Genomic DNA, 27,665 nt, shown 5'->3' on the forward strand with positions numbered 1-27,665 from the left:
ACGTTTGGGTAGGCCCTGTTTGGTTCACCTCAAATGGATCCTGCTCGGGCACGGGACCGCTCTGGAGGGAGGGGCAGGGGGAGGAAACGCGGGGTCAAGCTTGCGATTTCGAAAACGTTGCGGACGACGGGGAGTCGCCTAAGCGCGTTCACGACCAGGCCCTTTTCGCGAGGCGTTTGTGCGGGATTATTAACTTATTGAGCTTAGAAGCTGAGCAAACGCTGCCCAGACAGGGCCTGAAACCTCACAAATACATGAAGCCCATCACATCCAGCCTGCTCCCTCCTGCTAATACCCAGGCCCAGCCACACCATCTTTCCCTCCCGTTCCCATCGAGTCCGCCGCACTAACGGTCGCAGACACCGCGAGTCCGCGATGGTCTCTTCCTCTCCACGGCTCTCGCTCGTCGGCTCGGGCGCTCCGCGCTCGGCACCATTCTCCCGCCCGCAGCCGCAGTCAAGGTCAAGGATGCGAGGTGAAGGAACAGGCGAACAGCTTCTCCCCTTCCGTCGTCGGGTCGCTCGTGGTCGCGGAGGCAGATCTCCACTCGAATCCCTGGTTGGGCTCTTTCAGGCGGTCCCGGAGGAAGGGACCACATGCGCCGGCTCTTGTTCCAAGCGGTCAGGCAAGCTGTAGCCGCAGTGCACGTCACCGTCACGTAAGCATGGGATGGGACACAACCGAGAAAAGGAGAAATCCTCGGGCATGGCCAATCCCACGCGCCCACCGAAACGCCAAACCATCCCCTCCCGGCCTCCCATCCGTTCGGGCCCAAGCCGGCCTCGCCTCCGCCGCCGCCTGCTCCGGCGGGCGGGACCCAGCTCGCCGCTTCTCCCCTGCTGCGAGGTAAGCTCATCGTGGGATCGCGCGCTAGCGGTTCGGGTGTGCAGTGTGCCTGTGTAGGGGTTGGGGATTTGGGCTTGGGGGCTTGGGGCGCTTCAGCTTCGTTTTCTACAGACTACAGGCCCAGGCCAATCGGGTGCGAATAGTTTCTGAAAGATAGCTTGAGGAATTGGCAACGGGATTCTGATTCGCCTTCCCTGCCTCTCCGCGAAGTAAATTGAGCCGTGCTGTGTGTGTGTGTTCGCTTAGCCTGAATCAGAATATTACTTGTTTCGATCGTCTAGATCCAACCTTCGAATTGTATGAGTGGCTCAGTGCATAGTGTTGGTTGATCTCTACCAACGGTCTATTGGGCCCTTGTCTCTGCTCTCTGATCGGAGGAGCCCAACCCTAATATGGTTGGTGGGTCTCTGTCGCATAGCACATATATAAAGAGAGGTGGGGATCACGGCTCAGCACTACGAGGTTGGTCTGAGCCGCCGTTGATCCACCACGATAGAAACCCTAAACCGATCTACGGTGTGCTGCCAGCGACGGGATGCCCCACCACACCGCCGTCGCCCCTACAGGGTCATCACCAGCGCCACTGAACTTCATCTCCACCACGCTGGAGGCCTACTACACCGAGGCATCGGCATCCACGTTGCTGTGGTGAAACTCAACAAAGGCGAGGAGCCTCACTACGTATCTACGGTTACACAGAGGTACTAATTCGATCCTAACATTGGTACCAGAGCCAGGTTGCCACTGTGTAACCCTAACCCTAACCGGGTAAAAGCAAAAAGAGAAAGAGAGACCGGGGTGGCGGACATCACTGTCTACCGGTCACCACCGTCATCGCGCGGGGGAAAAAGATGTCGCACCGCCGTTCTCACTGGCGCATGGCAAGAGAAAAGAACCGAACACTTCCTTTCGGATCTGAATAGAGAAGGGGTTCCCTAACCCTAACCCTAACTGGGTTAAAGAAAGGGGAAAAAGAAAAGGTTTCGGCCTTAAGATGAACAGAGCCGAACCCTAAATCAGAAAAGAAATCCAAATCAGACTCAACCGAAAAGAGAAACAAGATCCAAAAGAAAAGAAGAGGGTTTTCGGCCTAGAAAAGAGTCAAATCTCAAAACCCTAACCCTAAATTTCAACCCCATCCCAAATCGGGTTAATCCCAAAAGAAGAAGGGGAAGGGGGAAGAAGGGGAAGGGAACCGATTCGGATGAACTCCAAAAAGAAAAAGAAATCAAAAGAAAATTAAACCCTAACCCTAGATCCCCATTCGGATGAACTCCGAAAAGAAAAGAAAGAAGATTAAAATTGGTTCAATCCGAGCACCAAAAGAGAATCAGAGAAGAAAAGAAACAGAAACCAAAGAAAGAAGAAGAACAGTCCAAACCCTAATCCCCATCACTGGTTCGGATAAGAGAAACGAGATCCAAATCGGAGAAGAAAGGGGAGAAAAAGGGATGGACCTACCTCGCCGTGCGTCGGGATGGCCCTTCGCTGGCGCGGGAGAAGAAGAGCCGAGCCGGGGGCAGCTGCTCGCCGGGCTCAGCCAAGAGGGCGCCGTGGCCAGGCCGCTCGACGGCTGCATGCTCACCCGTTGTGGAGCACGCGCGCCGGCGAGGGGGCCGGCGATGGCGCCATGGCCGCCTCGCTCCACTGCCTTCGCTCACTCTCGCTTGTTGCGTCGCTCGGTACCTCGCTGCGGCTGAGAGAGAAAGAAGGAGAGCGGCGACAGAGAGAGCGAAGAGAGAGAGAGCAAAGGAGCAAATGAGCTAGGGTTTTTTGGGCACCGCCTGTGGCGTCGGTTTTTATACTGAGCGAAACGCGCGGGTCGCAATCCGATGCTGGATGAATGGCTGAGATAGAGCGGGCCAGTTTCGGCCCAGGCGGGGCGCGCGGCCGAGCGGGTTCGCCGGCCTAGGCCCAGGTTGTGGACTGGGTGCGGGCAGCGCGCGGTAAAAGGAAGTGGGCCGGGCCGTTTTCACTAGCTGGGTTGAAGAACAATACGCTTTTTGAGTCAATTTTGTTTTTTCTTTTTCCAGTAAAAGTTTTATTCCCTGGAAAATAGAAAATGGCTCAAAAGAAAATAGAAAAAGTAATTTTTTCCAGTGGGTAAAATTCAAGAAATCGAATTATTTTTCCGCTGCTAAAGAGAAATTGTTTATTCTCCAGTTAATTTGTACCAACATGATATTTAATTAGAGAAAAAGAAAGTTATTCCGCTGCTAAAGAAATAGTTGATTCTCCAGTTATTTTGAACCAATGTGGTATTTAATTGGAGAAAAAGAGTTTTGACATAGATTATGATGTTGTTATTTTCTGACCAACGTTGTTAATAACAATATCATAATTTTAATGATTTATGCATTAATTCTATCTCTGCCCAACAGTGATGTAGAATTAGTGTATAAGAATGGATGTAAATTTTAATGATTTATGCATTAATTCTATTTCTGCCCAACGGTGATGTAGAATTAGTGTGTAAGAAAGTTGTGAAAGTTAATGTTTTATGCATTAATTTTATTTCTGCCCAACGGTGATGTAGAATTAGTGTATAAAAATAGTTGTATGTTTTGATTTTGACCAACGTTGGAATCAAGGCATGCAAATGATGTTATTTATATGTTAAGAAAATGTTTGACCTGGTTTTCATCTTGGCTAAGATGGACTAGGTAGTCACCTCATCGTGTCTCACTGATTCTGTGGCACCGGTGAGGGAGACAAATGAGAATGATGCCGATTAGGCAACTAAAGAAAGGGATTTTGAATTCTAAAAGATGTTCTTTGACTTTGAGCATAGGAAGTGGGTCACTGCCAACATGAAATGTTTGACTGTGATAAAGAACACGATTGAGCCTATAATTGTGGGCTAAATCCCACTGTGACACGGTCACCGGATACCTCGATAGAATAAAGAGTCAGTTCACTCGGTCTTCAAAGATATATGCTACCTAGCTGATAAAACAGCTAGTGATAGAGAGTTGCTCTAGAAATGATGGCATAAGAGAGCTCAAGATGCGTCGTCGAAATTATGACACTGTCGTTTAGGCCATATTTCGAGGAGGAGAATAGAAAGACTAGTTAAGAATAATATTCTTCCTCCATTGGAGCTCTCAGATTTAGAGATTTATAATAATGCAGAGAATGCATAAAAAGAAAGTATGTAAAGAAAGATAACAAACGAAGCGCATGAATTTTATAGATTATTCACACAGACATCTGTGGTCAGTTTCCTGTAAAGAGTGTTGATGGTAATGATTCGTTTATAACATTCACAGATGATTGCTCCCGTTATGTCTACATTTATCCAATCAAAGAAAGAAAAGAAGCATTGGATAAATGTAGATATTTAAGGCAAAAGTTGAAATTCAACGTAATTTAAAGATAAAGATAGTCAGGTCTGACCATGGGAGAGTACTATGGTCGGCATACCCCATATGGCCAAGTTCCTGGACCTTATGCAGGGTTCTTACAGGAGAATTGCAAAGTAGCCCAGTATTTTATACCGGACGAATCTCAGCAGAATGGAGTATCTGAAAGACGCAATCGTACAATAAATGGATATGGTGCGTAGTATGATAAGTTACTCCACCTTACAGTTGAGCCTGTGAATGGAGGCGTTAAAACCATCATTTATATTCTCAATAGAGTATCAAGAAAGTCGGTGCCCAAAACATCGTATAAGTTGTGGACAGAAAGAGTACCCTCACTAAACCACTTGCGTGTGTGGGGGGAGCCCTGCTGAGGCTAAAGTATTTAACCAAAACATTGGGAAGTTAGATCCCAAAACAGTAAGTTGTCATTTGTTTGGCTACCCAGAAAAATTAAAAGGTTTTCATTTCTACTGTCCAGAGAGACATACAAAGTTTATGGAAACAAGACACACTGTTTTTCTAGAGGATGAAAAGATGAGAGGGAGCATGGTAGCTCGAGAAATTGATCTTGAAGTGAAGCGGGTGTATGCGCCCACTCCAATGATTCATGGGCCATTTTTCTCACTACCTGTTGTCGCTGCACCGACAGTGCTAGATACTGTAGTGTCGGCACCTGTTGTTATTCCACCTGTGGCAACAATAAATGATGATGAGGAACCTGGTCTTCAGGATCCTATAGAACCTATTGCCACACATGAGGGGGAGTAACAGCAGCCTCAAACAGAAGATGTGCCAAATGTGAAGGCCTTTAGAAGGTCTCAAAGAGTTAGAAAATCAGCTATTCATGCTGATTATGAAGTGTACAACACTAAGAAATTTTAAATAGAGGATGATCCCACCTCGTTTGAAGAAGTCATGAGTAGTGATCATTCATCAAAGTGGCTTAAGGCCATGAAAGATGAAATGAAATCAATGAATGTCAATAAAGTTTGGGATTTAAATATAATTTCTAAAGGAGCCAAAACAGTAGGCTGTAAATGGGTCTACAAGACAAAACTTGACTCTCAAGGGAATATAGAGAGATATAAAGCGCGACTTGTGGCAAAAGGCTTTATGCAAAGAGAATGGATTGATTACAATGAGACCTTTTCTACAGTCTTATGTAAAGATTCCTTCAGAATCATAATGGTATTAGTGGTACATTACGATTTAGAATTACATCAGATGGATGTAAAGATGGCATTTCTCAACGAAAACTTGGAGGAAAATGTTTACGTGGCACAACCGAAAGGTTTTGTCATGGAAGGAAAAGAGCGAATGGGATGCCTCCTAAAGAAATCCATTTATGGATTAAAACAAGCTTCAAGACAGTGGTACTTAAAGTTTGATCAGGCAATAAAAAATTTTAGGTTTTAAAGAGAATGTAGAGAACAATTGTATCTATGCAAAGTTTAAAGAATAGGAAGTTTATCTTCCTTTTCCTGTATGTGGATGATATCTTACTTGCTAGTAGTGATATCAGTCTACTACAGGAGACAAAAAAGTTTTATCCTCAAAACTTGATATGAAAGATCTTGGTGAAGTCTCATTCGTTCTAGGGATCGAGATTCACCAAGATAGAAGAAAGGGGGTATTAGGACTGTCACAAAAGACATACATAGAAAGAATCTTAAAGAAATTCAGTATGCACAAATGTAGTCCCTCACCTGCATCTATAGTCAAGGGCGACAGATATGGAGATTTGGAATGCCCCAGGAACCAATATGAGCTCAATCAAATAAAAGTGGTTCTATATGCTTCAGCTGTCGGAAGCTTACAATATGCTCAAGTATGCACGCGCCTGACTTGGCATTTATTACCGGGTTACTTGGCAGATTCCAGAGCAATTCTGGAATAGAACAATAAAATTGGTAAAGAAAGTCTTGCATTATTTGCAAGGAACGAAAGACCTCATGATGACGTATAGAAGATCTGATTCACTCTATATAGTGGGATATTTAGATTCTGATCATACGGGAGATGATAGAAAATCCACGTCGAGATATATATTCACTCTCGCAAAGGGGAGCTATTTCATGGCTCAAAGCAAACCGTCACTACATCGTCCACAATGTATAACAGTTTGTAGCGTGTTATGAGGCAACGAGCAGGTGAACTGGCTAAAGAAGTTCATACCCGATTTAAAGGTGGTTGACGACATCTATAGATCACTTAAGTTATACTACGATTATAATCTGGTAGTACAATATGCTCACAACATAAGTCAAGTGGTGCTGCCAAACACATTGACATAGAGTATTATGTTGTGATAGATAAAGTCCGGGATCAAGTCATAAGTCTTGAGCATATAAGTACAGAAAAGATGCTCGTGGATCCGCTTACAAAAGGCTTACCACCCAACATGTTCAGAGAACATATAGCTAGCATGGGTTTAAGGGAAAGCCTAAAATTCCTTGACAAAAGAAGACCCAAAGATAAGTATCTATTTCAGAACAGAGTAGTGTGTTGTAGCTGTTAAGTCTATCGGCAATGGACCGTGATGATGAGACATGCTCTATGCGCTAATCTGTAATGGAATGAACAAAAGTAAATAAAATTGAAAGATGGTAGTGAGATCATGGGGGAGAATGTTAGTTGATCTCCACCAATAGACCGGCCTATTGGGCCCTTGTCTCTGCTCCCTGATCGGGGGAGCCCAACCCTAATATGGTTGGTGGACCCCTGTCGCACAGCACATATATAAAGAGAGGTGGGGATCACGGCTCGTACTACGAGGTTAGTCTGAGCCGCCGTTGATCCACCACGATAGAAACCCTAAACCGATCTACGGTGTGCTGCCAGCGACAGGATATCCCACCACACCGCCGTCGCCCCTGCAGGGTCATCACCAGCGCCACTGGACTTCATCTCCACCGCGCTGGAGGCCTACTACACCGAGGCACCGGTGTCCACGTTGCTGCGGTGAAACTCAACAAAGGCGAGGAGCCTCACTACGTATCTACGGTTACACATATATACTAATTCGGTCCTAACACATAGTAGATTTTCATGCACACGAGTTCGCATGGGTTTAGCTTTCTTTTTTCCTTTGCCCTCAAACTAGTATGATATGCTTTGGTTGTGATTCAGGTACACGATGGACGGAGCTGGAATAGATGCCAACCCTTTGATCGGTTACCGAATTCGCATAACCCTGGGATTTGGGTCGTTCGGTAAAGTGAAGATCGCTGAACATATATTGACTGGACATGAGGTGGCAATTAAGATCATCAATCGCAGGAGGATCACAAGCATGGAAATGGAAGAGAAAGGTCAGTACTTATTCCTTCTGTACAGAACATTCGTTTGTGATTCTTAAACTTGCGCGTGATGTATAGAGTATAGACACGCAGCAAAGCTCCTTATTGTGTCTTGCGTTTTTTTTTTCTCTGATGAAGTACTCAACTTAATTCTCTCTTATTATGTATCTGCAGTGAAGAGAGATCTCAAGATACTGAGATTATTGATGCATCCTCATATCATACGCCTTTATGAGGTGATAGATACACGTGCTGATATTTATGTGGTTATGGAGTATTGTAAAAAAGGAGAGTTGTTTGATTACATCATTGAGAAGGGAAGACTACACGAACAAGAAGCATGTCGTTTTTTTCAGCAGGTGGCTTTCTATTGCACGATGCATTGTAATCCCTGGTTCGAACTGTATATGGTTGGCATAAGCTGTTTTGCGAGCTGATGAATATTTGAAATCTGTTAAACGTCATGCTTCTCTCATATCTGCAATCAATAACTTGATTATTTGTGTTTATTTGATTCATTGAGCTTAGTTCGATAATTTTCTTATTGACTTTTTGTGCAGATCATATCTGGTGTTGAATATTGCCATACGAAGATGGTTGTTAACCGTGATTTAAGGCTAGAGAGTATTCTTTTGGATTCAAGATGCAATGTCAAGATTGCTGATTTTAGCTCAAGTACTGTTATGCGTGATGGTCACTTTCTTAAGACGAGTTGTGGTAGCACGAATTATGCAGCACCTGAGGTATTACATCTGGCATGATTTGCAATTAGCACTCTTCATGGTTTCATTTACGTATATAGCTTGCTATGGCACGATTCTTCCTTGTATCTTTAGATCATATCTGGTAAACTATATGCTGGTCCTGAAGTTGATGTCTGGAGCTGTGGCGTTATTCTTTATGCTCTTCTTTGTGGCACTCTCCCATTTGATGATGAGAATATTCCAAACCTTTTTAAGAAAATAGAGGTGAGCTATAATCTCAGTGAGTTACCTGAAAAAAGGATTCCTTTATAGTTTATTTTTAATATGCTCAGTAAATTCTTATATGTAATTGTAGGGTGGAATATACACCCTTCCTAGTCATTTGTCACCTTCAGCGAGGGACTTGGTTCCCCGAATGCTGGTTGTTGATCCAATGAAAAGGATTACAATACGTGAAATCCGTGAACATGTGTGGTTCAATATTCAACTTCCACGCTATTTGGCTGTGCCGCCTCCAGACACTGCACAACAAGTTAAAAAGGTATATTCATTATATTGTCTGTGTATCAACTTGACAATGTGTATTTGTTTCCTTCGGCCATTTAGAATCCTCTGCTTTTGCGGATGGCGCTTTTCGGTAAAATCTTTATTCTGCCTTTTCTACTTCAGCAAATGACATTGTTTTGAATTTTGTAGCTCAACGAGGAAACTCTTAATGACGTTCTTAATATGGGTTTTGACAAGAATCAGCTAATTGAATCTCTGCAAAACAGATTGCAGAATGAGGTATCTGCTTTATTCTGTTTCCTTTGGTCGTGTTTTATGGTATTATGACACAGTTTGGCTGTGCAGGCAACAGTTGCATATTATTTACTCATGGATGATAGGCTTCGTACAACCAGTGTTTATCTTGGCTCTGATTTTCAAGAATCTATGGTGAGTATGATTTTCTTTTCTCTTGTATATCAAGATGTTGATTGCAAGTTGTTCAGTACTTGTGATGCTATAAATTTCTCGCTAATTTTCTGTTTTGCTTTATATGATCTCTAGGATTCATCTTTCTCTGAAGTAATTGCTGAAAGACCAACTTCAGCAACTGAACTTCAGCAGCATGTGTTTACAGAGGGAACATTTGGATGCCTCGCTCTGCCTTGCTTTGCTTGGCTCGGCATCAAGATACACCGTTTGGTTGGTTTGCTTCCAGTCTCGGTTCTTGCGCTTTCCAGAATTTTCGTCGCCAACCCAAGCGACCTGAAACCGCTTTGCGCAGCTGGCAAGCCTGGCCTTGCCGAGCGAGGCGAGGTGAGCTGGCCACGTAAACCAGCCAAACATGCCCAGAATCTCCTGGGTCCAGCTTGAGGCAGCATTTTGCAGTTGAAAGGAAATGGGCCCTTGGTCTTCAGGTAATTTTCATGTTAAGCACATATTATGATATTTTTCCTGAATTTTTCTGATTCATTTATCTGTAATTGTCTAACAGTCTCGGGCACATCCATGAGAAATAATAATAGAAGTCTGTAAAGCTCTGCAAAAACTGAATATTTACTAGAAAAGGATTGGACACTACAACATGAAATGTTGATGGGAGTCCTGGCTGTCTTGAGAGTATGATGTATAACTGTGATGGCTTTGGTGCGGAATCTGCTATACTTGAAACTGATGATCTCATCGATAAATCAACCCCTATAGTGAAGTTTGAGATTCGGGTATCATTTGGAACCATAATCATACGCACTTAAGTATTATGTAACCTAGTCTTGATTAGAACTTTTGCTGTGCAGAATATGAACGACATTGTGCATAACTCTTAACATATACCCTTGACTTCTTTATGTGCTATGTTTATGCTGGCAAACTTAATTTTGTTAGGATTATATTTGCATGCCATGTTATTTCCTAAACTGCGATATTCACAATCCCTTAGGACAAAGTATATTTGTTATTCAAATTAACATATTCCATAATTTGTACTTCCATACTAGATGCTCCCATTTTGTTACCATAAAGTCTACTTGGAAAATGTACTCAATTCTAATACACTTACACTGACTGCAGCTTTACAAAAACAAGGGATGAGAATTACTCCTCTGGTCCGATTTCTAAGGTGTATTTGTATTTTGGAGAAAGTCCTTAATATTAGGCGTCACATGTATACAAAGGCAGCTTTTTACTCGCAGATGAAACTAAACAATCGCTTGCATGGAGGTTTTCCCATTTTCCGTCTGGCGTGATTAATACCGATCCAACAGAAAACCTCAGCATCCAGCGTTAGATTAATACCGAGGCGTTTGTTGCGCTGCAATCGCATGCATGCCACAAAAAATTATCCAATAAAGAGTTGTGTAACTAGCGCTGGATTAATATGTTGTCACAAACCCCGGTTGCTCCTTGGTATCTGAAATTGGTAGAAAACGGACTAGGATTTGAACCGGGCCTGCTGAGCCGAGGAACTCCAACCACTAGGCTAGAGGGCTGTTCACTCCCAAAGGATTTATCAGAAAGGGCACACACACAAGCACAACAACGGAAGAGCTTAGGACTGCAAATAACTGAACCTGTGCTCATCTAGCTCTACATAATCGACTTCAGCGCAAGGACATAATGTACATGGGTCAGCAGATAATTTTTCTTTTTACAGTAGGAAATGCTAGAAAAGACTCAGCTAGCTATACTATCAAGGTGGCCTAAACTAGTCTATAATGTACAGCGCTATAGCTTTACAAATGGACTATACGGATCAGCACCGATGGTGTGATATCAGTAATTCCGGGGTGCATAAGAGTCGTTCTCAGCTGATTCAAGCTGCCCCGTCTGCTCAGTGATCTTATCAACATTGTTCTGGAGACGACGACAGCTGCGGTCTATGGCAGTCTTCACATCTTCCTTTGCTTCTATTTTACCCTCTTCGTCTGTGAGAAACCACTCCCAAAATACATCGTTCACCTTGGCCGGCACATGTGAACCTCCAGTTTCACTGGTGGTCTCATCTTGTGAGGTGTCGCCAGTTGTGGTGTCGGAGTTCATATCGACTTCAGCTGTCCTATGTGCATATTCATGGAGCTGTGCCATCGGCAGCGTCGGGCTCTGGGCGTAGCTCGGAGGTTCTGCTTCCGCCAATGGACAAGACGACTGGTCCTGCCCTGAGGTCGAAGCAAAGGGATTCTGGCAATCTGATGTCTGCAGATTGATACCGGTATCCATTGGTGCCGAGACTGAGAGCATCTCGCCAAGACTCAGAGCAGGGCTGGGTGGTTCAGCAGCACCACCAGCGTACATGTCTTGAGGAGACGCATGGGTTGCCCTCTGGAAGTTCTCCAGCGACATCAAGGCCAGCTCCATCTTCTCAAACGGCTCAGCATTCAAAAGGCGGATCGGAGACATGCCTGGTGTCTCTGCTGCGCCCAATGTCTGCAGGAACAACGGGAACAACGGCACCTGCTGTTCTTCGACCTTGGGTTCGTCGTCGACGAAGAAATCGATCTTCGGAACCCTCCTCTTCTTGCTGAAGTGGTCCGCCGCAGTCTCCATCAGCGTCGTCGTCGAGCCCGGAACAACCCCGTGCCTCTGCAGGATGTCACACAGGGAGGCCACAATGTTCCTCTGGCGCTCCTCCATCTGCACCAGCCTGCTCTCTAACGCCTGCATCTGCCAGTTGATCCCGCACCGCTGCTGGTTCTGCCTCTGGAGATCGGCCAGCAGCAGGCTCTTCTCGTACTTGAGCCTGTTGATCTCGTCCTCGAGCTCCCGCCTCTCGGACTCCGCTAGCGACCCGTTCACTTGGGTCTGCAGCGAGTGGCTGTGCACCGGCTTGCGCCGGTGGATGTTCTTCAGAAGGTGCGTGTGTCCCCTTATGAAGTCGTCGTTGGCGAACTCCCATCTCTCTGGATCGATCTTTCCGAAACCCTGAAAGTAAAATGAAGTTAGCAAGCAGAAAGTGAAGATAGACAGATAAACCATGAGGAACCAACTGTTAAAAAGATTTGTCACTTTAATTAAACCTTTACAATTCCATGGTAGATTAAATTTGCTAACTTGGTACCAGACAGTCTTGGCATTGCCTTGACAATGACATGAACATGCTGCAAAAGGACGGAAGGGAAAAGAGAATGGTAGCATTTTGTTCAGATGAAGCATGGAAAATTGCATGCTGACTTGCAATAGCAGTTTCGAACCGGGGCAAAATCATCTAAATGACCCTGAGTAGAGCTGGGACTTTTTATTGAAACTTAGAGCTGGGACTTGGCCATGCCATTTGAGGGTGGGTCATGGTCATGGCACGATCTCTTAGCACGGTCAAAGTACGGCACGACACAAAATATTTTGAACCGTACCGGCACAACACGAAGGGCGTGCCGTGCCTAGGATCTCGGCACGGCGGGCTACATGGCCTGGGCCACATTTTTTACCGTGCTTGGGCCGGCACGACACGAAATGGTACGTGGATACATTTATAACTCCACAATACAATTTTTTAGCATTTTCTATACTACCTCCATCTAATTCTTGAATAAATTATAAAAATCATTAAAACTTTCATAAAAATAGTACACACAAGATATATATTTTTTATATCACGAGTAAAAAAAACTAGCCGAGATATTTTGAGGGCCGTGCTTAGGCCGACACGACCTGAAGACGTGCCGACGTGCCACGGGCCGTGCTTGGGCCGAAGAAAAGATTTACCGTGCCGATACGGCACGTCCCGACGTGCCTCACTCGCCTAGAGGGCACGACACAGCCCAAGACCCACCTCTAAGGCTCTAACCCTGAGGATGAGCTGCTATGGAGCATGCTGAAAAAGTGAATAGAAAACATGGGCTTCTTATACAGAAGAACTAGAAACAGAGCACACAGGATTCCTTGCAAAAACCATGAACCACTTTTGGAATTGAATGCCATGCCACATCATGACCGTTCACAGTACAGATTCTGTTTCCAGCACTGAAACTCGAAGCACGTGTTTGGTGCCAACTATGTTTTTGAACTTACCAACTGGCTTATCAATTAAAATTTACAGTATTTTTCTCTCACAACAAAACAGTTTCGGCTGGCTTATCAACCGGCTTTAATATCAGCTGAACAGAGAAGTAGAACAAAACTGCCACGGAAAAGGCACATCATCTAGAAAAGATGACGGAAACGAAATGGTGAAAATCGACGCGCAACAGCAACATCTCTTCACAGCAAAATCTGAGACGAAGTGGGTCAAGCGCATGACACATGGAGCGACGGAGATTAGAGTGACTCACATATGTGTTGAGCTGCCTGATGAAGCTGGAGAAGTTGTTGTGCTTGAAGTACTTGGGCAGCAGGTCCCGCGAGAAGTCCGGCGGGTTCCACACCACGAAGCTGGCGCCACCGGGGCCCCACGACACGACGTGGTTGGTCGCCGGGTCCTCCACCATCTCGTAGGTCTTGATGAGGAACGGCGGCGGCGAGCTCGTCCCGCCTCCGCCACCGCCGTGCGAGTTGGAACCCTCCATGCCGGCCGGCGTCCCTCCACCTCCTGTGTCTCTCCCTCGCTCTCACCGACTAACTAATGATGGGCGTGCGGGCGTGCGTGTGCAGGAATTCACTGGGTCTCAACGCCGCTTCCCAACTCTGTCTTGCCCACCAGAATGGACTGGGCGTCGTCAGGTTCCTCCGCGCCAGGTTCACACTGAACTGTAGAGAAAAATTCTCGCCAAGCTGCCGCAACGACGGCGGTTTTCCGGTGGGCTGCTTGTGCTGCAAGAACACACACATAGACATAGATACAGACGCGTCGATCGGTGAGTACGGGCGAACAGGTAACCAACCGCAGCCGTAGAAGCGAACGAAGGAATCTGAATGCAAATTAAGAAGCAACTAGGCACAGCGCAGCGGCCGATTGGTTCGGGTCCAGCTCCAGTCAGGATTCTACGTAAGAATCAAGCACAAGTTTTCGAGTAGAGAGGAATTTTTCTTCCCATTTTTAAAATTTAAAATAAGAATATAAAAGAGAAGCAGCGTCGACTCACCTAAGTAGTTATTTTAGTTACTCGTCCTTCCTCGTTGGCCTTTCGCTGGAAGCGGGACGACGACGAATGAAGCAAGAGGTCACGGAAGGGAAATGGAGGTCACGGTTCGCTGGCTCGCGTCAGCTCAGACGCGCGCGGCAGACGAGCGTGCGAAGGGGCCGATGAATCGAGGGGGAGTGGCGTGCGCCGTCGCGCGGCGGTCTTATAAGGGGGTCGTGTGTGTCCGGGTGCGCGGCCACCGGGACTCGGACGACCACGCGGACGCGGACGCGGACATGAAGGTGGACGGGGCTGAGCTCTCGCTGGCTGGCGCGGTGGCGCCCGCATCCAGGGCGCATCGGCGGCTGGTCGTTGCATGGGGCGCTTGAGGTTTGACTGGCCAATGCGTTGGCCGCTCCGTGGCCCCTTTGCCCCCAGCTTGCTTGTAGAAGGGGGAAACCGGCTGGGCGGACGGGCCGTCAAAGTTCGCCGCCAGCCAGCCAGCGCGCCCGGGTAAAGGTTCGGTCTCGGTCAGCACCAGGCACCAGCAGCGTTCGCTAGCTGTTGGCCGGACCGGTCTCCCCGTCGGTCGTCTGCATGACTGGAACAGCAACAGGCGGCCGGGCGGGCCAGATTCGAACCTTGCCATCTCTCTCGACCTCTGTCTACGTCTCGACCTGCAGTCTGCTGTGCTGCGCATGTGTTCCGACCCTTCCCTGGCCTGGACTGGAGAGCGTACAGGGCGCATGTCGGCGCCTTGCATTGGCATTGCTTCGTTCGACCAAATATCGCCGGCGACCGTCGCTCTCCAGTCACGTCGGTCAGCTCCAGGAGCCTGCAGGAATCTTCCAACGCCTGTCGCCCCCTGCGGCATGCGCGTCGGCATGGAGCTGCCAAGAAGCTAATTGCGGAATGCCCGAATCTTCCCACCGAGGCACCGGCTGAACACCACACACGAGATCCTACTGGCAGTGGCAGGCAGGGGCGAGCGAGCGAGACCCCTTTTTTCCCGGGCAAGTCGCCCGTCGGGTCATCGCGGGCAGGATGTGAACGTGAGCTCGGTCTCGGCGGGCGACCATTCCAGGCGAGACTTTTCAGCGGTGCGCCGGTGCCGGACTGCCGGCCGTGCGCCGTGGAAAAAGAGGATCGTGGATCACCAAGCGAGTGGCTACGAGCGCACGCACGAGCAGATCTGTAGCCTGTAGACAGAACCACAACCACGCCGATACGACGGCGACGGCCGGCTTGGACGCTTCGTACCCTTCCCTGTGTCCGCGCTGCGTGTGCCATCCCTTCCCTTCTTCTTATTCTTCTTCCTTAACTTTGTCCCCAAGAATGAACCAACTACAAGACTGAGAAGCATGGCAATAGTAATCCTGTGCGTGCGATGGAGCTAGCCTCTGAAAAACGTCAGCTATGGTGTCACCCACCGCGCGGATCGGAAGGGACGGGGGCTGACCTCGGCTTCAGTTCAGGTTGTTGCTGAGTGTTTCTGAGGGTTCCTATCATCATTCTTCTTCTAGATGCATGAGCATGGACTTCTGAAGCCATCCAGGATCAGGCTATCAGGGGTTTTATTTTATCTGCACGAGCGAGATTAACTAGTAGTTCGTCTTCTAGATCCTGCAACTTGTGCTTACCCTGCCGCGTCCGCGTGTCTACCTACCTGCGACGTATAGTACAGTACTACCAGTAATCTAGAAGGGCGGCGCGCGAGTGGCATGCATGTCGTAGGAACCCTCGGCGATTGGATTCAACTCGTAACGCAAGAGGCTGTGTTCTCACTTCTATGTGATGGGCAGTAATTTAATGTCATTAGAGAAATGATAAAATCTGTTGCTCTCATGGTTAGAACGAAAAAAGAACCATTTTTATTTGTCGTCGTTTACTAATCGTAGTCCTATTTCGTTTTACTAAAATTTAGCTTATGCTGATTTACTGTGAGAGGTAAACACTGTTCGCTCGCTGAAAAGTACTGCTGCGAACGTAAATGACACCGGCTGTATAGTACCTACATCTTGTCATCGGTAATAATTGTTGGATTTAGAAATCCCTGTACGGCTTGAGTACACATCGACGTATCACGTACATACGCTGTCATTTTTGTGAATGCAAAAGGCACGAGACTTTTTACGGTGCACATGACTAAACATGTGACGGAAAAAGATCATTGGGCGGGTGTGTGTGTTTGATTGGTCAACCATCTGTGTGCTAACGGCGGACGTACGTGCTAAATTTTGGTTACTTTTATCAACATCGATCTTCATTTGGTTAGCTTTACCATTTGACCATCTTATTAGTTCGTTTTGGAGTGGCTAAAGTTAGCCAAAACCATAGTCACCAATTTGGTTAAAAAACTAGCTACTGCTAAGTTTTGGCTTGACTAATGCATGACATATTTGGGTGAAAAGCAAACATACCCAAACTCTGAGTTCTAAGCTTCCGGACAAATTTGTAGATAGAGTGGATCTACCACTGTCAAGTAGTATGACTCTCCAGCTAGATAAAATTGGCCATGGATAATGGGACAACAGAATTTTCCTTTTTGTAAATTTGCTGCTGAGAAACTAGATAGAAACCCAAGATTCTGGAAGCAACTTTTCTGGAGTCATTGTCGAGTTCACTAAAAAAACGAGGACCGTATTTTCAAACTTCACTAACACGTGCAAAGATGGAGTTGAACAAAAAGAGAAAGAACAGCTGATACGCACTCTGGAGGGCAGTCACATCCGCTCGGGTCGGGGCCCGTGATGGTGTAGGGTGGCGTGCGCTTGTCATATTTCACCCACGGGTGACTCGTGGAGCCCAAAACATATGTTTTTGTATTTTTTTCTCATCTATAATTGGATGTCCAAAACTAATATTTGGTACAAGTCTATGTAAAAATAGTATGTTTTGTATGGACTATGGCCGCATAGATTAGATTCACTAGTTAAGCTGTTTTTTTTTAGTATTTTGTGCTTCGCAAGCAGCTCTACGAGTGAAATTAAAGCTGTTTTGAAGACTTTTTTTTTGATAAAATAGCTTCGCACAACGAACAAAATGATTAAAATGACTATAATATCCTCTTTCTACCTTATCCCCTTCTGTCTCGTCTCTTTCTTCCCAGACTCGCATCCGCTTGCTTCTTCCTAACGCCGCGTGCTCCCTGGACCTGGTGAAGGAGCCTATCACGCCGGTGGCCCCGCACGCGCCTCGACGGCCACGCCGGTCGTGCCTCGGCAGCTGCACCCACGTGTGTGCACCCATGCTCCTACCGCAATCCACCACCACATTGTCGTCCTGTAGAGTCGGGAGCAACAGGAAAGCAACAAATTCAGCAAGATCTAGTCATCTCCATGAGTGCAAGAACCAGGCCAAAGAGTCGCATGCGCACACATACCTGGGGGCTGGGGCAATGCTAGGCGTGTGGCCACTCCAGATTTCTGCCCAACAACAAGGGCTCTGTTTGGCTTACCCCATATTCGGTTTGTTCAGGGTTTTTTTTCAGTTGGAACAATGTTTTTCTCTCACAACAATTCAGCCGGAACAGTATTTTCCGTCGGTTTCAGCCAAGTTTCAGACCAGCGAACGGGACCAAGATCCGCACTCGGATGCGTGCCTGAGTAAGGATGGCAACGGGGATGTACCCGTCCGGTATCGTCGGAACGTTCTCTTCCCCGCTACGGAGAATTCATCTTGTCCCTGTCCCCGTTAACTGTCTCGGGTATAGATTCTTGCCCATCCCCGTACCCGTCGGGCATCGGTCGGATAATAGATACCCGACGGGTACTGCATACCCGATAAACAATGACACTTGGGGTCGCAGCTTTGCAAGAGACGTTTCTTCTTCACCCGGGTATAAGTATCGGAATCTTGGAGATGCCGAGGAGAAGGAGCGATGTTGCGAGGAGGACGAGCAAAGATGGCAGAGAGACCGAACTGAGAAAGCGAGGGGCACGAGCGCTCGTGAAGCAGGTATGCTTGTGCTGCTGGCGGAGATGGTGAGAAAAAATTGAACTAGAGTTCTTAGAACACACAAACTATATATATGATTGTTTAGATTTGGGTCAAAATACCTATATTGAGCTTCTTTGGGCCTAATACTCGTATGACAACTCAAATAGTCGGGTTCCCCAACGGGTAACGGGGACAGATAAACAGGGAACGTTCTCGTACCCGCTATACCTGTCGGGGATGGATTCTTGCCCATTTAGATGCCCGCGGGTAAAGATTTGATCCCATCCCCATCCCCTAATGGATCAAATACTCGTCGGGTATCGGGTATCGGGCCCCGTTGCCATCTTTATGCCTGAGCGGCTGCGCCTCGCGATCCTCATCCTTACCTGAGCGGCCGCACCGGTCGTGCGTGCCCCAGCGGCTACGTCCGTGTGCGCCATGGCGGCCGCGCGCTCCCTGGCGATGGAGCCGGTCGTGTCGGCGGCCCCTGCACGCGCCCCGACGGCCGTGCCCCCGTTCGCCCCGCCGGTCGCGCCTCGGCGGGTGCGCCTGCGTGAGTCCCGACAGTCGCGCCGGTTCTACAGCCTGTTCGGTTGGCTGGTTCATATTGTTGCTGGTTCATGAAGAAGTACTGCTGCCTAGTTTGTGTGAGAGAAAAATACTGTTCCAGCTGGAAATTTACGATCGTTTACGACAAGCCACAGCCAAACAAACAGGCTGCTGCTCCGGCGGCTACGCTGCATGCCTCGGTGGAAGAGCCCACGTGCACGATGGGTAACGTGAGAAAGGTACTCGTTGGGACCCACCGGAGACAGTTGAAGCTGGGATAAACTAGTTTTCCGGTTTCATCTCAACTCATTCACAGAAGAAAAACACCTTCACCATACTGTTTTGAAAAATAGTGTTAGGCAAAAAAAACCAGCTCACAAATGTTTCCAAGCAAGCCCTATGTTGTCTACATAGTATGTACTATACTAGATTTAAGTTGTTGTGAACTTTTAATTCATTGTTTTGTTGATAAATTGATAGTTACGTGTTATTTCTCTCAACTTTTATTTTTTTGTTATATATTAGCTTCTTATCGACACAGCGCGGGTGTGGGTGTGATATTGCACCCGTGGGTCTTATTAAGGATGGGTGTAGCCAAGTATCACGGACATCGTCGAGAGCAAGTTTTTACTCCACCGGCACCAAATCCGACGCATTCCCATCCCTATGCACAAGAATCAGCATAATCTATGATCTACTCTCACTGTCTTAAAAAAATACATTTTTAGTTTTGAGCCTGGACAAGCGCTTGTCTAGGTCTAAAATGAAAATTGCATTCTTTTTATGATGGAGGTGTAAGGAAAATGGACCCTTGGCCTATTTACTTTGGATTTTGGTGTTTGATGTCTAACACAACCAAATTGGACTAATAAATTTGCAAGTGTTTGTTTTGTAGTTCAATAGGATGCAAGACGTAACTTAGATGAAGGCGACGTGATGATCCGATGATCAACACCTCAAGCAAGACCTTAGGAGCACAAGAGAAGACCCAAGAGATCAAGCAAAGTCTAAGCATGAAGATTGGAACCAAGCCGTACGCAAGATCGCGAAGAAATGAGCTCACAGAGGCGACCGGACGCTGGTGGCTCGGCAGTCGGGACGACCGGACGCTAGACCGGTGACTCGGCAGTCGAGACAACCGGACGCTGGACCGGTGGCTCTACAGTCGGGGCGACCGGACGCTGGACCAGCTCTGCAGTCGGGACGACCGGACACGGGCGGTGAAACCGACCGAACGTAGGAAAGCAGCGTCCGATCGAGTACAGAGAGGTTCTAGAGCGGCAAATCTACGACCGGACGCTGGCCAGCGTCCGATCAGCACATTGCCGGCTCAACAGTCGGGACGACCAGACACGTCCGGTCAGGACGATTCAGCATCCGGTCAGTAGCAGAATTGCGGGAGTTCGACCCCAACGGCTACTTTCTCAGTGGGGCTTATAAATGGACCCCCCCCCAACCGGCCATTTGGTAAGTGTGGAGTGTAACACCTCGGGTGTTTAAATACTAAAACAGGACATGTCATCATATGCATTGCAAAGCATTTGGTTATATGGAAAACTTTGATATGCATTTACTAAAACAAGTCTACATTTATGTTATGAGTGTTGCCTTGTATGGTTTGAATTGAGTTAAAAATTTGGTTTGGATTTTGAATTTTCAAGAAAACCTTGATTTTTCAGTATTTAAAGCCTACCCTGAAAAACTCATTTCAAAATCTAAGCATATTTTGGGGTTGAGCCTAAAAGCAAAAGTGTAGAGCTTGTCAAGTTATACAAAGTTTGTTTTTGGAGTTTTCAAAGTTGTTTAGAAAAATTTGAAGTAATTTGAAAAGGCGAGATTCTTTAAATGTTCCCTTTTCGAATTCAAATTTGCATTTCAAAATGTAGACCGAATTTGGGTATGGTTATAAAAGCAAAGTTGTAGAACTTTAAATTTGGAACAACTTTTATTTTTGAAGATTTTTGAGTTGTTACATAAATTTGGGAGTAATTTGAATTTTTAAATCGAATGGCAGTTTGGTAATTCTGATGAACAGTAACCGCGGAAGCCAAATCACCATCTACGATCTTCCTTCTGCTTCCAGACGCGACTGTGGTCGTCCTTGGCTTTGCGCTGGCATGGGAAAGGCCCCTGCGTGGCTTCTCTTTGCTTCCTGGCCATCCTATAAAGCCTGTGCAGTCGTCGTTCTTCATTTTCCCTTCTCTGTTTTCTCCCGTCGCCATCGCCGCTGCTCTGTCGAGCTTTCACCGTCGATTCAGCGCTGTTGCCGTCCCAGCAAAGCCTATCCTAGCTTCGCCTGATCCTTGCGCACCCAGCCAGCCAGTTTTGGTCACTTGATTTCATCGGGAACCCCTGTTCGTTGCTCTTCTTCCTCGCGGCCGGCAGCACCGCCGTCGTGAGCGTGTCACCGTAGCCAGAGCTCTCTGGTGCATATTTGTCCTTGCTCGGTGTAGCTCCAGCTTTGCCTTGATGCCGTGGTGCTTAATACCTTATTGCTTGGTAGTTTTGTCCACCGCAGTCGCCGGAGCACCGCCACCGTCAACGTTTTGCTCCGCCGTGGTTGCTCGGATCGTCAACCTGCTTCACCGTTGCTTCTCCAGCCCTGTTCTTTGCTCCATCGAGTTTAGGGTGAGCTACTGGTGCTTCCTGTGCACGTCGAACCACTCATCCATTGCTCTTTTGATCCAGCTTTATGCTCTAGTGCGTTCGGGGTGAGCTCCAGGTTCTTTTCCGAGTTGTTTTTGTGAGCTCCAGGTTCTTTTCCGAGTTGTTTTTGTGAGCTCCAGGTTCTTTTCCAAGTTGTTTGTGTGAGCTCTAGGTTCTTTTTCCGAGTTGTTTGTGTGAGCTCCAGGTTCTTTTCCGAGTAGTTTTTGTGAGCTCCAGGTTCTTTTCCGAGTTGTTTGTGTGAGCTCCAGGTTCTTTTTCCGAGTTGTTTGTGTGAGCTCTAGGTTTTTTTTCCGAGTTGTTTGTGTGACTCCTGGTTCTTTCCGAGTTGTTTATGTGAGCGGGTGAGTTCAAAATGGAATTTTTCCTTTTTCAGAAATGATTGAATAGTGCTATAATTTGTTATTTTTGTGTAGATTTATTTAGAGCTCCAAAAATTATGAAAATTTTTGTGTGACCTCTCTGTGATGTATATTATTTAGGAAAAATATTAAATGTTACTTTTCAGTCATTTTTGAATGTGATAAAAATTGCTCAATTAATTAATAAATGAGTTTTCATGATTTTTCTAGGCTTAATTAATTATCCAAAAATTATGAAAATTGTTTTGCCACTTAGTTATCATGTGATGAACTTTTACAAAAAAATTTTGAGTTCAATTGAAATAAGTTTTATGAATATGTTTAATTAGTTGTTAATTGGCATCCATCATCGAGCATCATATTTTGTATCTCGCATCATGTTAAACATGGCAATGTTACTACGTGTAGTGAACGAAGGTGAGCACGTGGTAGTTAATCAAGTTGTGGAGGAGGTTAATCCGTCTGTTGAGGTGGGATCGAATACTTGTGTAACGTCGTAGGAGCCGGACTTTTCCATCAACGAAGGCAAGCCCCGGATGCATACAACCCTACCTTGTGTTTTACAAATTAAATTCGCTTTTGCTTTCTGTTACTGCATTAAGTGATTAGGAGTTAAGTGGAAACCTAATTGGTGCATTACCAACCTTGTTTTTCCATATCTACCTTGTTACCAGTTTTAATTCGAAAATGACTAGATATGCTTAGTCATGCTTAGCCAGGTGATTACCTGTCACCTGCAGGTTTTAAATGGATCTTTGGTTACTTATGTTATCATAAAATATGAGCATGTGGAGTAATAAATCTAGACCGGGTGGACTCGGTGTGTGTGAGCCACAAGACATGGAGGTCTTGTGAGTGGGTTCTTTCCGCCTGGGTCGATTAAGGCACGTCCGTTGTTGAACTGTGTGCGGTGAGACTTTGTAGTACTAACCACATACTCTGGTAAGCCTGAACTTGGCGATTCTATTACGAGAATGGCTACTCGCGCACTGGGAGTGGAGAGATGGCGGGAATAGCATGTACCCACGTGGCAATGGGCTGGATTGGTGGAGTACTGTATTCTCGGGTGGCGCGGACCCGTTCTTGTTTAGAGGATCCGAGGGTAGGTTGGTATATGTAGGTCGGGGACCTGCATATATCGTGTGGTCTGGAATCCCCAGCTGGGTTTTAATCGGTTCGAATCGTCGTTGCTCCTCGGTTATGGAGACTCACTTCTCTGTTCATCATCGTAGTATTAATAACTGGAACTCGAATAAGGCTTGTGAAGGTGTTGGATATGAAGTTTCATGATCTCAACATGGATCATGTCAGCTTTGTATATGTTTTTATGAAGTTTTCTATATGAAGAATTTTGTTAAAGAGCTTTTACGCAAAAGAACTTTGATTATTGTTAAAGCTATACCTTGAATCCCTGAGCCTGCATTCCTGAGTCTTCTCAATTTTGTTTCGGTTAAGTCTTGTTGAGTACTTTTGTACTCAGGGTTCGTTGACCCCTTGTTGCAGGTGAGCCTCATGAGCAGATCTGTTTTGGATCGTGCTGCATGATTATCATTCGTTCTGACGATGAGAAGTAAAATGTGTGATCCTTGGGCAGGATGTTTATTTTGTGTGTTATGTATATATTAATTATGCCGCTCCACTACTACTATGGTTTGTAATAATTATCGAACTTAGTTTGTAAGGTTTGAAACAACTGGTTTGTAAACTATGCTATCATAAGACTTCCGCTGTTTTTACTCTGGTATTAATACTTGAATAAATGTTATAATACTGCAATGACTCTGTAACGTGATCCTGCTCAGAAATCGTGGATGATTCGGGGTTCCCCGAGGACACCCGACAGTCTTTTTAAGTTCATGGAAACATATGCATAGATGTCAAAGGTCGTCGGACAGTGACAGGTGCATGTGGGCCCTATAACTTAGGAGGTTCTGCCACAGAATGGTATCAGAGCGATCGTTACAAGGTTTTTGTTGTATTGATTTACAAAAACTTCAAAATGATTTGGGATGACTAAATTTAACTTGCTAATTTGGTCCAAATTGCTTCTGACTTATCTTATTTCTTTCTCACCATTCCTTATTTGATTAAAAAGGTTTTGTGTGGTGGAGTAGTAATATTACTATGCCCTATATAAAAATAAATGTTGTTTATGTGCATTATAAGCTTTGATGATTTTGTTCGTAAGAACGATTCATGCATCATTATTAATTCACTCGTTACTTCCTTCATCCTCTGAGTCTAGAGTTGAGTAGTGAGTCTGGTTTAAGTAATGTAATCCATCATAGCTGCTCTTTAGACTTTGATCAAGTGGTCTTACTTGGATTAAATTAGCTTCCTACAGTATGGCTCGTACCAAGATGACGCCCCGTAAGTCCACTGGACCCAAAGGAGTTCCTCATCACCAACTTGCCCCTAGGAATGATGGTGCTAGTAGTAGCAGCTCTAGGCCTGATCCCCAGGCGGAGATACAGAGAATTTCTGCAGAATTAGCACAAGCTACTAGAGATAGGGCTTTGGATGCTATACAGGTAGGAGAATTACAGGATCAATTAAGGCGTCTCACCACCTGCACACAGGAACTGTGAAAGCATGTTAGTTCGTACAGGTGGAGGGACGAAATGAGGCTTGGCATAGGGAAAATGTAGCTAGAGCTAGAACTCATGAGCTAGAATTCTATGTAGAAGATTTAGAAGAACATAATACCTATCTACATGAGGAAGTTCATAGGCTTAGCAATCTACTAAATCCAAATCATGAGTCCTCAAGCTGATGCCATGGACCCCGGTGTCATCCTTGCCGATGATAACGAATCGGAAGAGGAAGAAGAAGAAGATCCTGAAGAATTAGTAATGATCAATGAAAGTGATGATGAAGGCGGTAATAATTCCGGAATGGATACCGAGCCTGAAGTTTGAAGTAATCACGGAAAAGAGTAGAGTTGTATAATAGTTAATTATGGTTAAGCTATGTATCTTGTTTTGGTACTTATAGGGTCTGGTGTTTATAGTAGTAAACCCTATGTAATATGTCTGGAGTAAGCTTTTGTGCAATTCAATAAAGGCTTGTGAATAAAGTTTGGTTTGTTATGAGCAGATGCGTCGTACGCGGGGTTCATATGTTCCTGGAACTTCACAAGATGAGGATGGTATTCCAGATCCGCCACCAGTTCCAACAAATCTAGCTGATGCTATAACTTGCACTTGTCAATGTGACGGCTGAAAATTCCCGTTTGCTTCATGAGATCGCCCTAAGTAATCAGAATCAGATGCAAGGAAACCGTGGTCGTCACCATAATAGATAGGAGGCTACATATGTTGATTTTACAGACACAAGACCACCGGTGTTCACCAAGGCAGATGAACCATTGGAGGCTGATGACTGGCTTCGAACCATAGAGCAGAAATTTGACCTTATTCCATGCACGGAGTATCAGAAACCTACGTTTGCCGCCCAGCAACTTAGAGGAGCAGCAAGTGCTTGGTGGGCAAACTTAGTGGCTATGCAACCAGCTGGCATTCCTAATAACTTGGGCTGAGTTCTGAACTGCCTTCAGAGCCCATTATATCCCTGAAGGAGTGATGGCAATGAAGCTAGATGAATTCCTTGCTTTGAAACAAGGAGATCAAACAGTGATGCAGTATGTGGGAAGATTCAATCATCTGTCACAATATGCATCCGAACATGTTAATACTGATGCCAAGAAGAAGAGGTGGTTTATGAGAGGTTTAAATACCAAGCTGCAAACAATGATGACAACTTGCACCAATGTCACTTATCATGAGGCAGTAAATATTGCAATTGCTTCAGAGTCAAAGTATCGGCAGCATAAGGAGCTCAAAAAGAAAAAGAGTGTGCCGTCTGGATCTTTTGGGGGAAATCAGAAGAGGCAGAGGGTGATTTATCATCCAGTACATCATAATCGTCCTCCTTATCGTCCACCGCAGTTTCAGGCTGGGCAACAGTCAAATGTCCGTCCTGCTATAACCTATCCGAATTCACAGTCAACCAATGCTTCTGGTGGCAATGCTCCAACGTCCTAGGGTCACAACTACCCATGCTACAATTGTGGAAGGACTGGTCATTTCTCTAGGGAATGTCCATATCCTAGGCAGGCTAATCAAAATTATCAGAAGGCCCCTGCCAATCGACAACAGGGTCAGGCACCAAACAAGAACCCCAATCAGAATGCTCAGAAGGGCAAAGATGAGAGGAAGACAGGACGGGTGTTCTATATTCAAGCTAGAGAAATTCTAGAAGGGGAGCCAGTGATGATGGGTATGTTTCCTGTAGCCAATCACCCTGCAGTTATACTTTTTGATTCTGGCGCATCGCATTCATTCATCAATAGAACATTTGTCGTGAAGCATGAAATTTCAATTGGGGCAACAAAGGAAAGTTTCTTTATACAGTCGCCCGGGGGACGTCTGTGTACTAAGGAAATGGTATACCAGGTACCCGTAAACCTGGGTGGGCATATTTTTCCCACTACCATGATTATCCTTAAGGATCAGGATATAGATGTAATCTTGGGAATGAATTGGATGTATCAGCATAAGGCTGTTATAGATGCTTTGAATAGGACTTTAAGAGTAAGTTTGCCTGATAGTAATTCTCAACTTCTCATCCAACTTCCAACTCTAAGAAGATCAGTGGGCAAGGTTTGTGCAACTATTGTCAAAGAGATTAGAGATATTCCGGTAGTGTGTGAATTTCCGGATGTGTTTCCAGAAGATCTACCCGGTCTACCACCTGATAGGGATGTCCAGTTTAACATAGAATTGCAACCTGGAACAGCTCCGATTTCTCGGAGGGCTTATAGGATGCCACCTAAGGAATTGGCCGAGTTGAAGACTCAGTTACAAGAATTGATTAAGAAGGGGTTTATCCAACCTAGTTCCTCACCTTGGGGATGTCCGGCAATATTTGTGAAAAAGAAAGATGAGACCCTGAGGTTATGTGTTGACTATCGCCCGTTGAATGAAGTGACTATCAAGAATAAGTATCCCTTACCTCGGATAGATTTGCTTTTTGATCAACTGGCCGGAGCCAAAGTTTTCTCCAAGATAGATTTGAGGTCAGGCTATCACCAAATCAAGATTAAGTCTGAGGATATTCCCAAAACGGCATTTACCACAAGATATGGATTGTATGAATACTTGGTAATGTCTTTTGGTTTGACAAATGCTCCAGCTCATTTCATGTATCTGATGAACTCAGTATTCATGCCTGAGCTAGATAAGTTTGTAGTGGTGTTTATTGATGACATTCTAGTATATTCCAAGAATAAGAAAGAACATGCGGAACATCTTAGGATTGTTCTGACCCGCTTGAGAGAACATCAACTATATGCCAAGTTCAGCAAGTGTGATTTTTGGCTTAAGGAAGTGCAATTTCTTGGACATGTCTTGTCAGCCGAAGGAGTTGCAGTTGATCCTAGCAAAGTGAAGGATGTGCTTGATTGGAAACCGCCAACCACAGTTCATCAAGTTCGGAGTTTTCTTGGATTGGTGGGGTATTACCGTCGGTTTATTCCAGAATTCTCTAAAGTATCAAAGCCCATAACTGAGTTGTTGAAGAATCAAGTCAAGTTTGTCTGGTCATCAGAGTGTGAGGAGGCTTTCCAGACTTTAAAGAGGCTGTTGACTACTGCACCAGTATTAGCCCAACCTGATATCGAGAAGCCATTTGATGTTTATTGTGATGCTTCAGGTATTGGTATTGGATGTGTGTTGATGCAAGAAGGCCGAGTCATTGCCTATGCATCTAGGCAACTTAAGCAACATGAAGAACACTATCCAACTCATGATCTAGAGTTAGCCGCAGTTGTCCATGCTCTGAAGATTTGGCGGCATTACCTGCTTGGTAATACGTGCCATATTTATACAGATCACAAGAGTTTAAAGTATATCTTTACTCAATCGGATTTGAACATGCGACAAAGAAGATGGTTAGAACT

At 45.6% G+C, this 27,665-nt stretch overlaps 2 protein-coding genes across 2 annotated transcripts; one reads left to right on the top strand and one right to left on the bottom strand.

Annotated features, from left to right (window-relative positions):
• Window positions 1-790: 790 nt before the first annotated feature.
• On the top strand, window positions 791-10,071 carry LOC136512634 (serine/threonine protein kinase OSK1-like). The gene is made up of 10 exons (XM_066506594.1): window positions 791-846; window positions 7,341-7,522; window positions 7,685-7,869; window positions 8,071-8,253; window positions 8,347-8,478; window positions 8,570-8,755; window positions 8,911-9,000; window positions 9,067-9,150; window positions 9,265-9,617; window positions 9,695-10,071. The coding sequence occupies exons 2-9, from the start codon at window positions 7,348-7,350 to the stop codon at window positions 9,571-9,573; spliced, it is 1,344 nt and encodes a 447-aa protein (XP_066362691.1). The 5' UTR covers window positions 791-846; window positions 7,341-7,347; the 3' UTR covers window positions 9,574-9,617; window positions 9,695-10,071.
• Window positions 10,072-10,775: 704 nt separating this feature from the next.
• On the bottom strand, window positions 10,776-14,369 carry LOC136513716 (heat stress transcription factor A-4d-like). The gene is made up of 3 exons (XM_066507669.1): window positions 14,214-14,369; window positions 13,464-13,941; window positions 10,776-12,117 (listed from the first exon to the last, which is right to left on the bottom strand). Exons 2-3 carry the CDS (start codon window positions 13,695-13,697, stop codon window positions 10,972-10,974), a joined length of 1,380 nt encoding a protein of 459 aa, XP_066363766.1. The 5' UTR covers window positions 13,698-13,941; window positions 14,214-14,369; the 3' UTR covers window positions 10,776-10,971.
• Between the last annotated feature and the right edge of the window lie 13,296 nt (window positions 14,370-27,665).

Source organism: Miscanthus floridulus, chromosome 16 (genome assembly GCF_019320115.1).
Source record: "Miscanthus floridulus cultivar M001 chromosome 16, ASM1932011v1, whole genome shotgun sequence".
Taxonomy (NCBI): domain Eukaryota; kingdom Viridiplantae; phylum Streptophyta; class Magnoliopsida; order Poales; family Poaceae; genus Miscanthus; species Miscanthus floridulus.

Excerpts from the sequence above, each read along its gene's own strand:
- LOC136512634 (XM_066506594.1), top strand. The coding sequence starts at position 7,348 with ATGGACGGAGCTGGAATAGATGCCAACCCTTTGATCGGTTACCGAATT. Across the intron at positions 7,870-8,070 it reads CATGTCGTTTTTTTCAGCAG|ATCATATCTGGTGTTGAATA; the intron begins GTGGCTTTCTAT and ends CTTTTTGTGCAG. Across the intron at positions 8,479-8,569 it reads ACCTTTTTAAGAAAATAGAG|GGTGGAATATACACCCTTCC; the intron begins GTGAGCTATAAT and ends ATGTAATTGTAG.
- LOC136513716 (XM_066507669.1), bottom strand. The coding sequence starts at position 13,697 with ATGGAGGGTTCCAACTCGCACGGCGGTGGCGGAGGCGGGACGAGCTCG. Across the intron at positions 12,118-13,463 it reads TCAGGCAGCTCAACACATAT|GGTTTCGGAAAGATCGATCC; the intron begins GTGAGTCACTCT and ends TTTTACTTTCAG.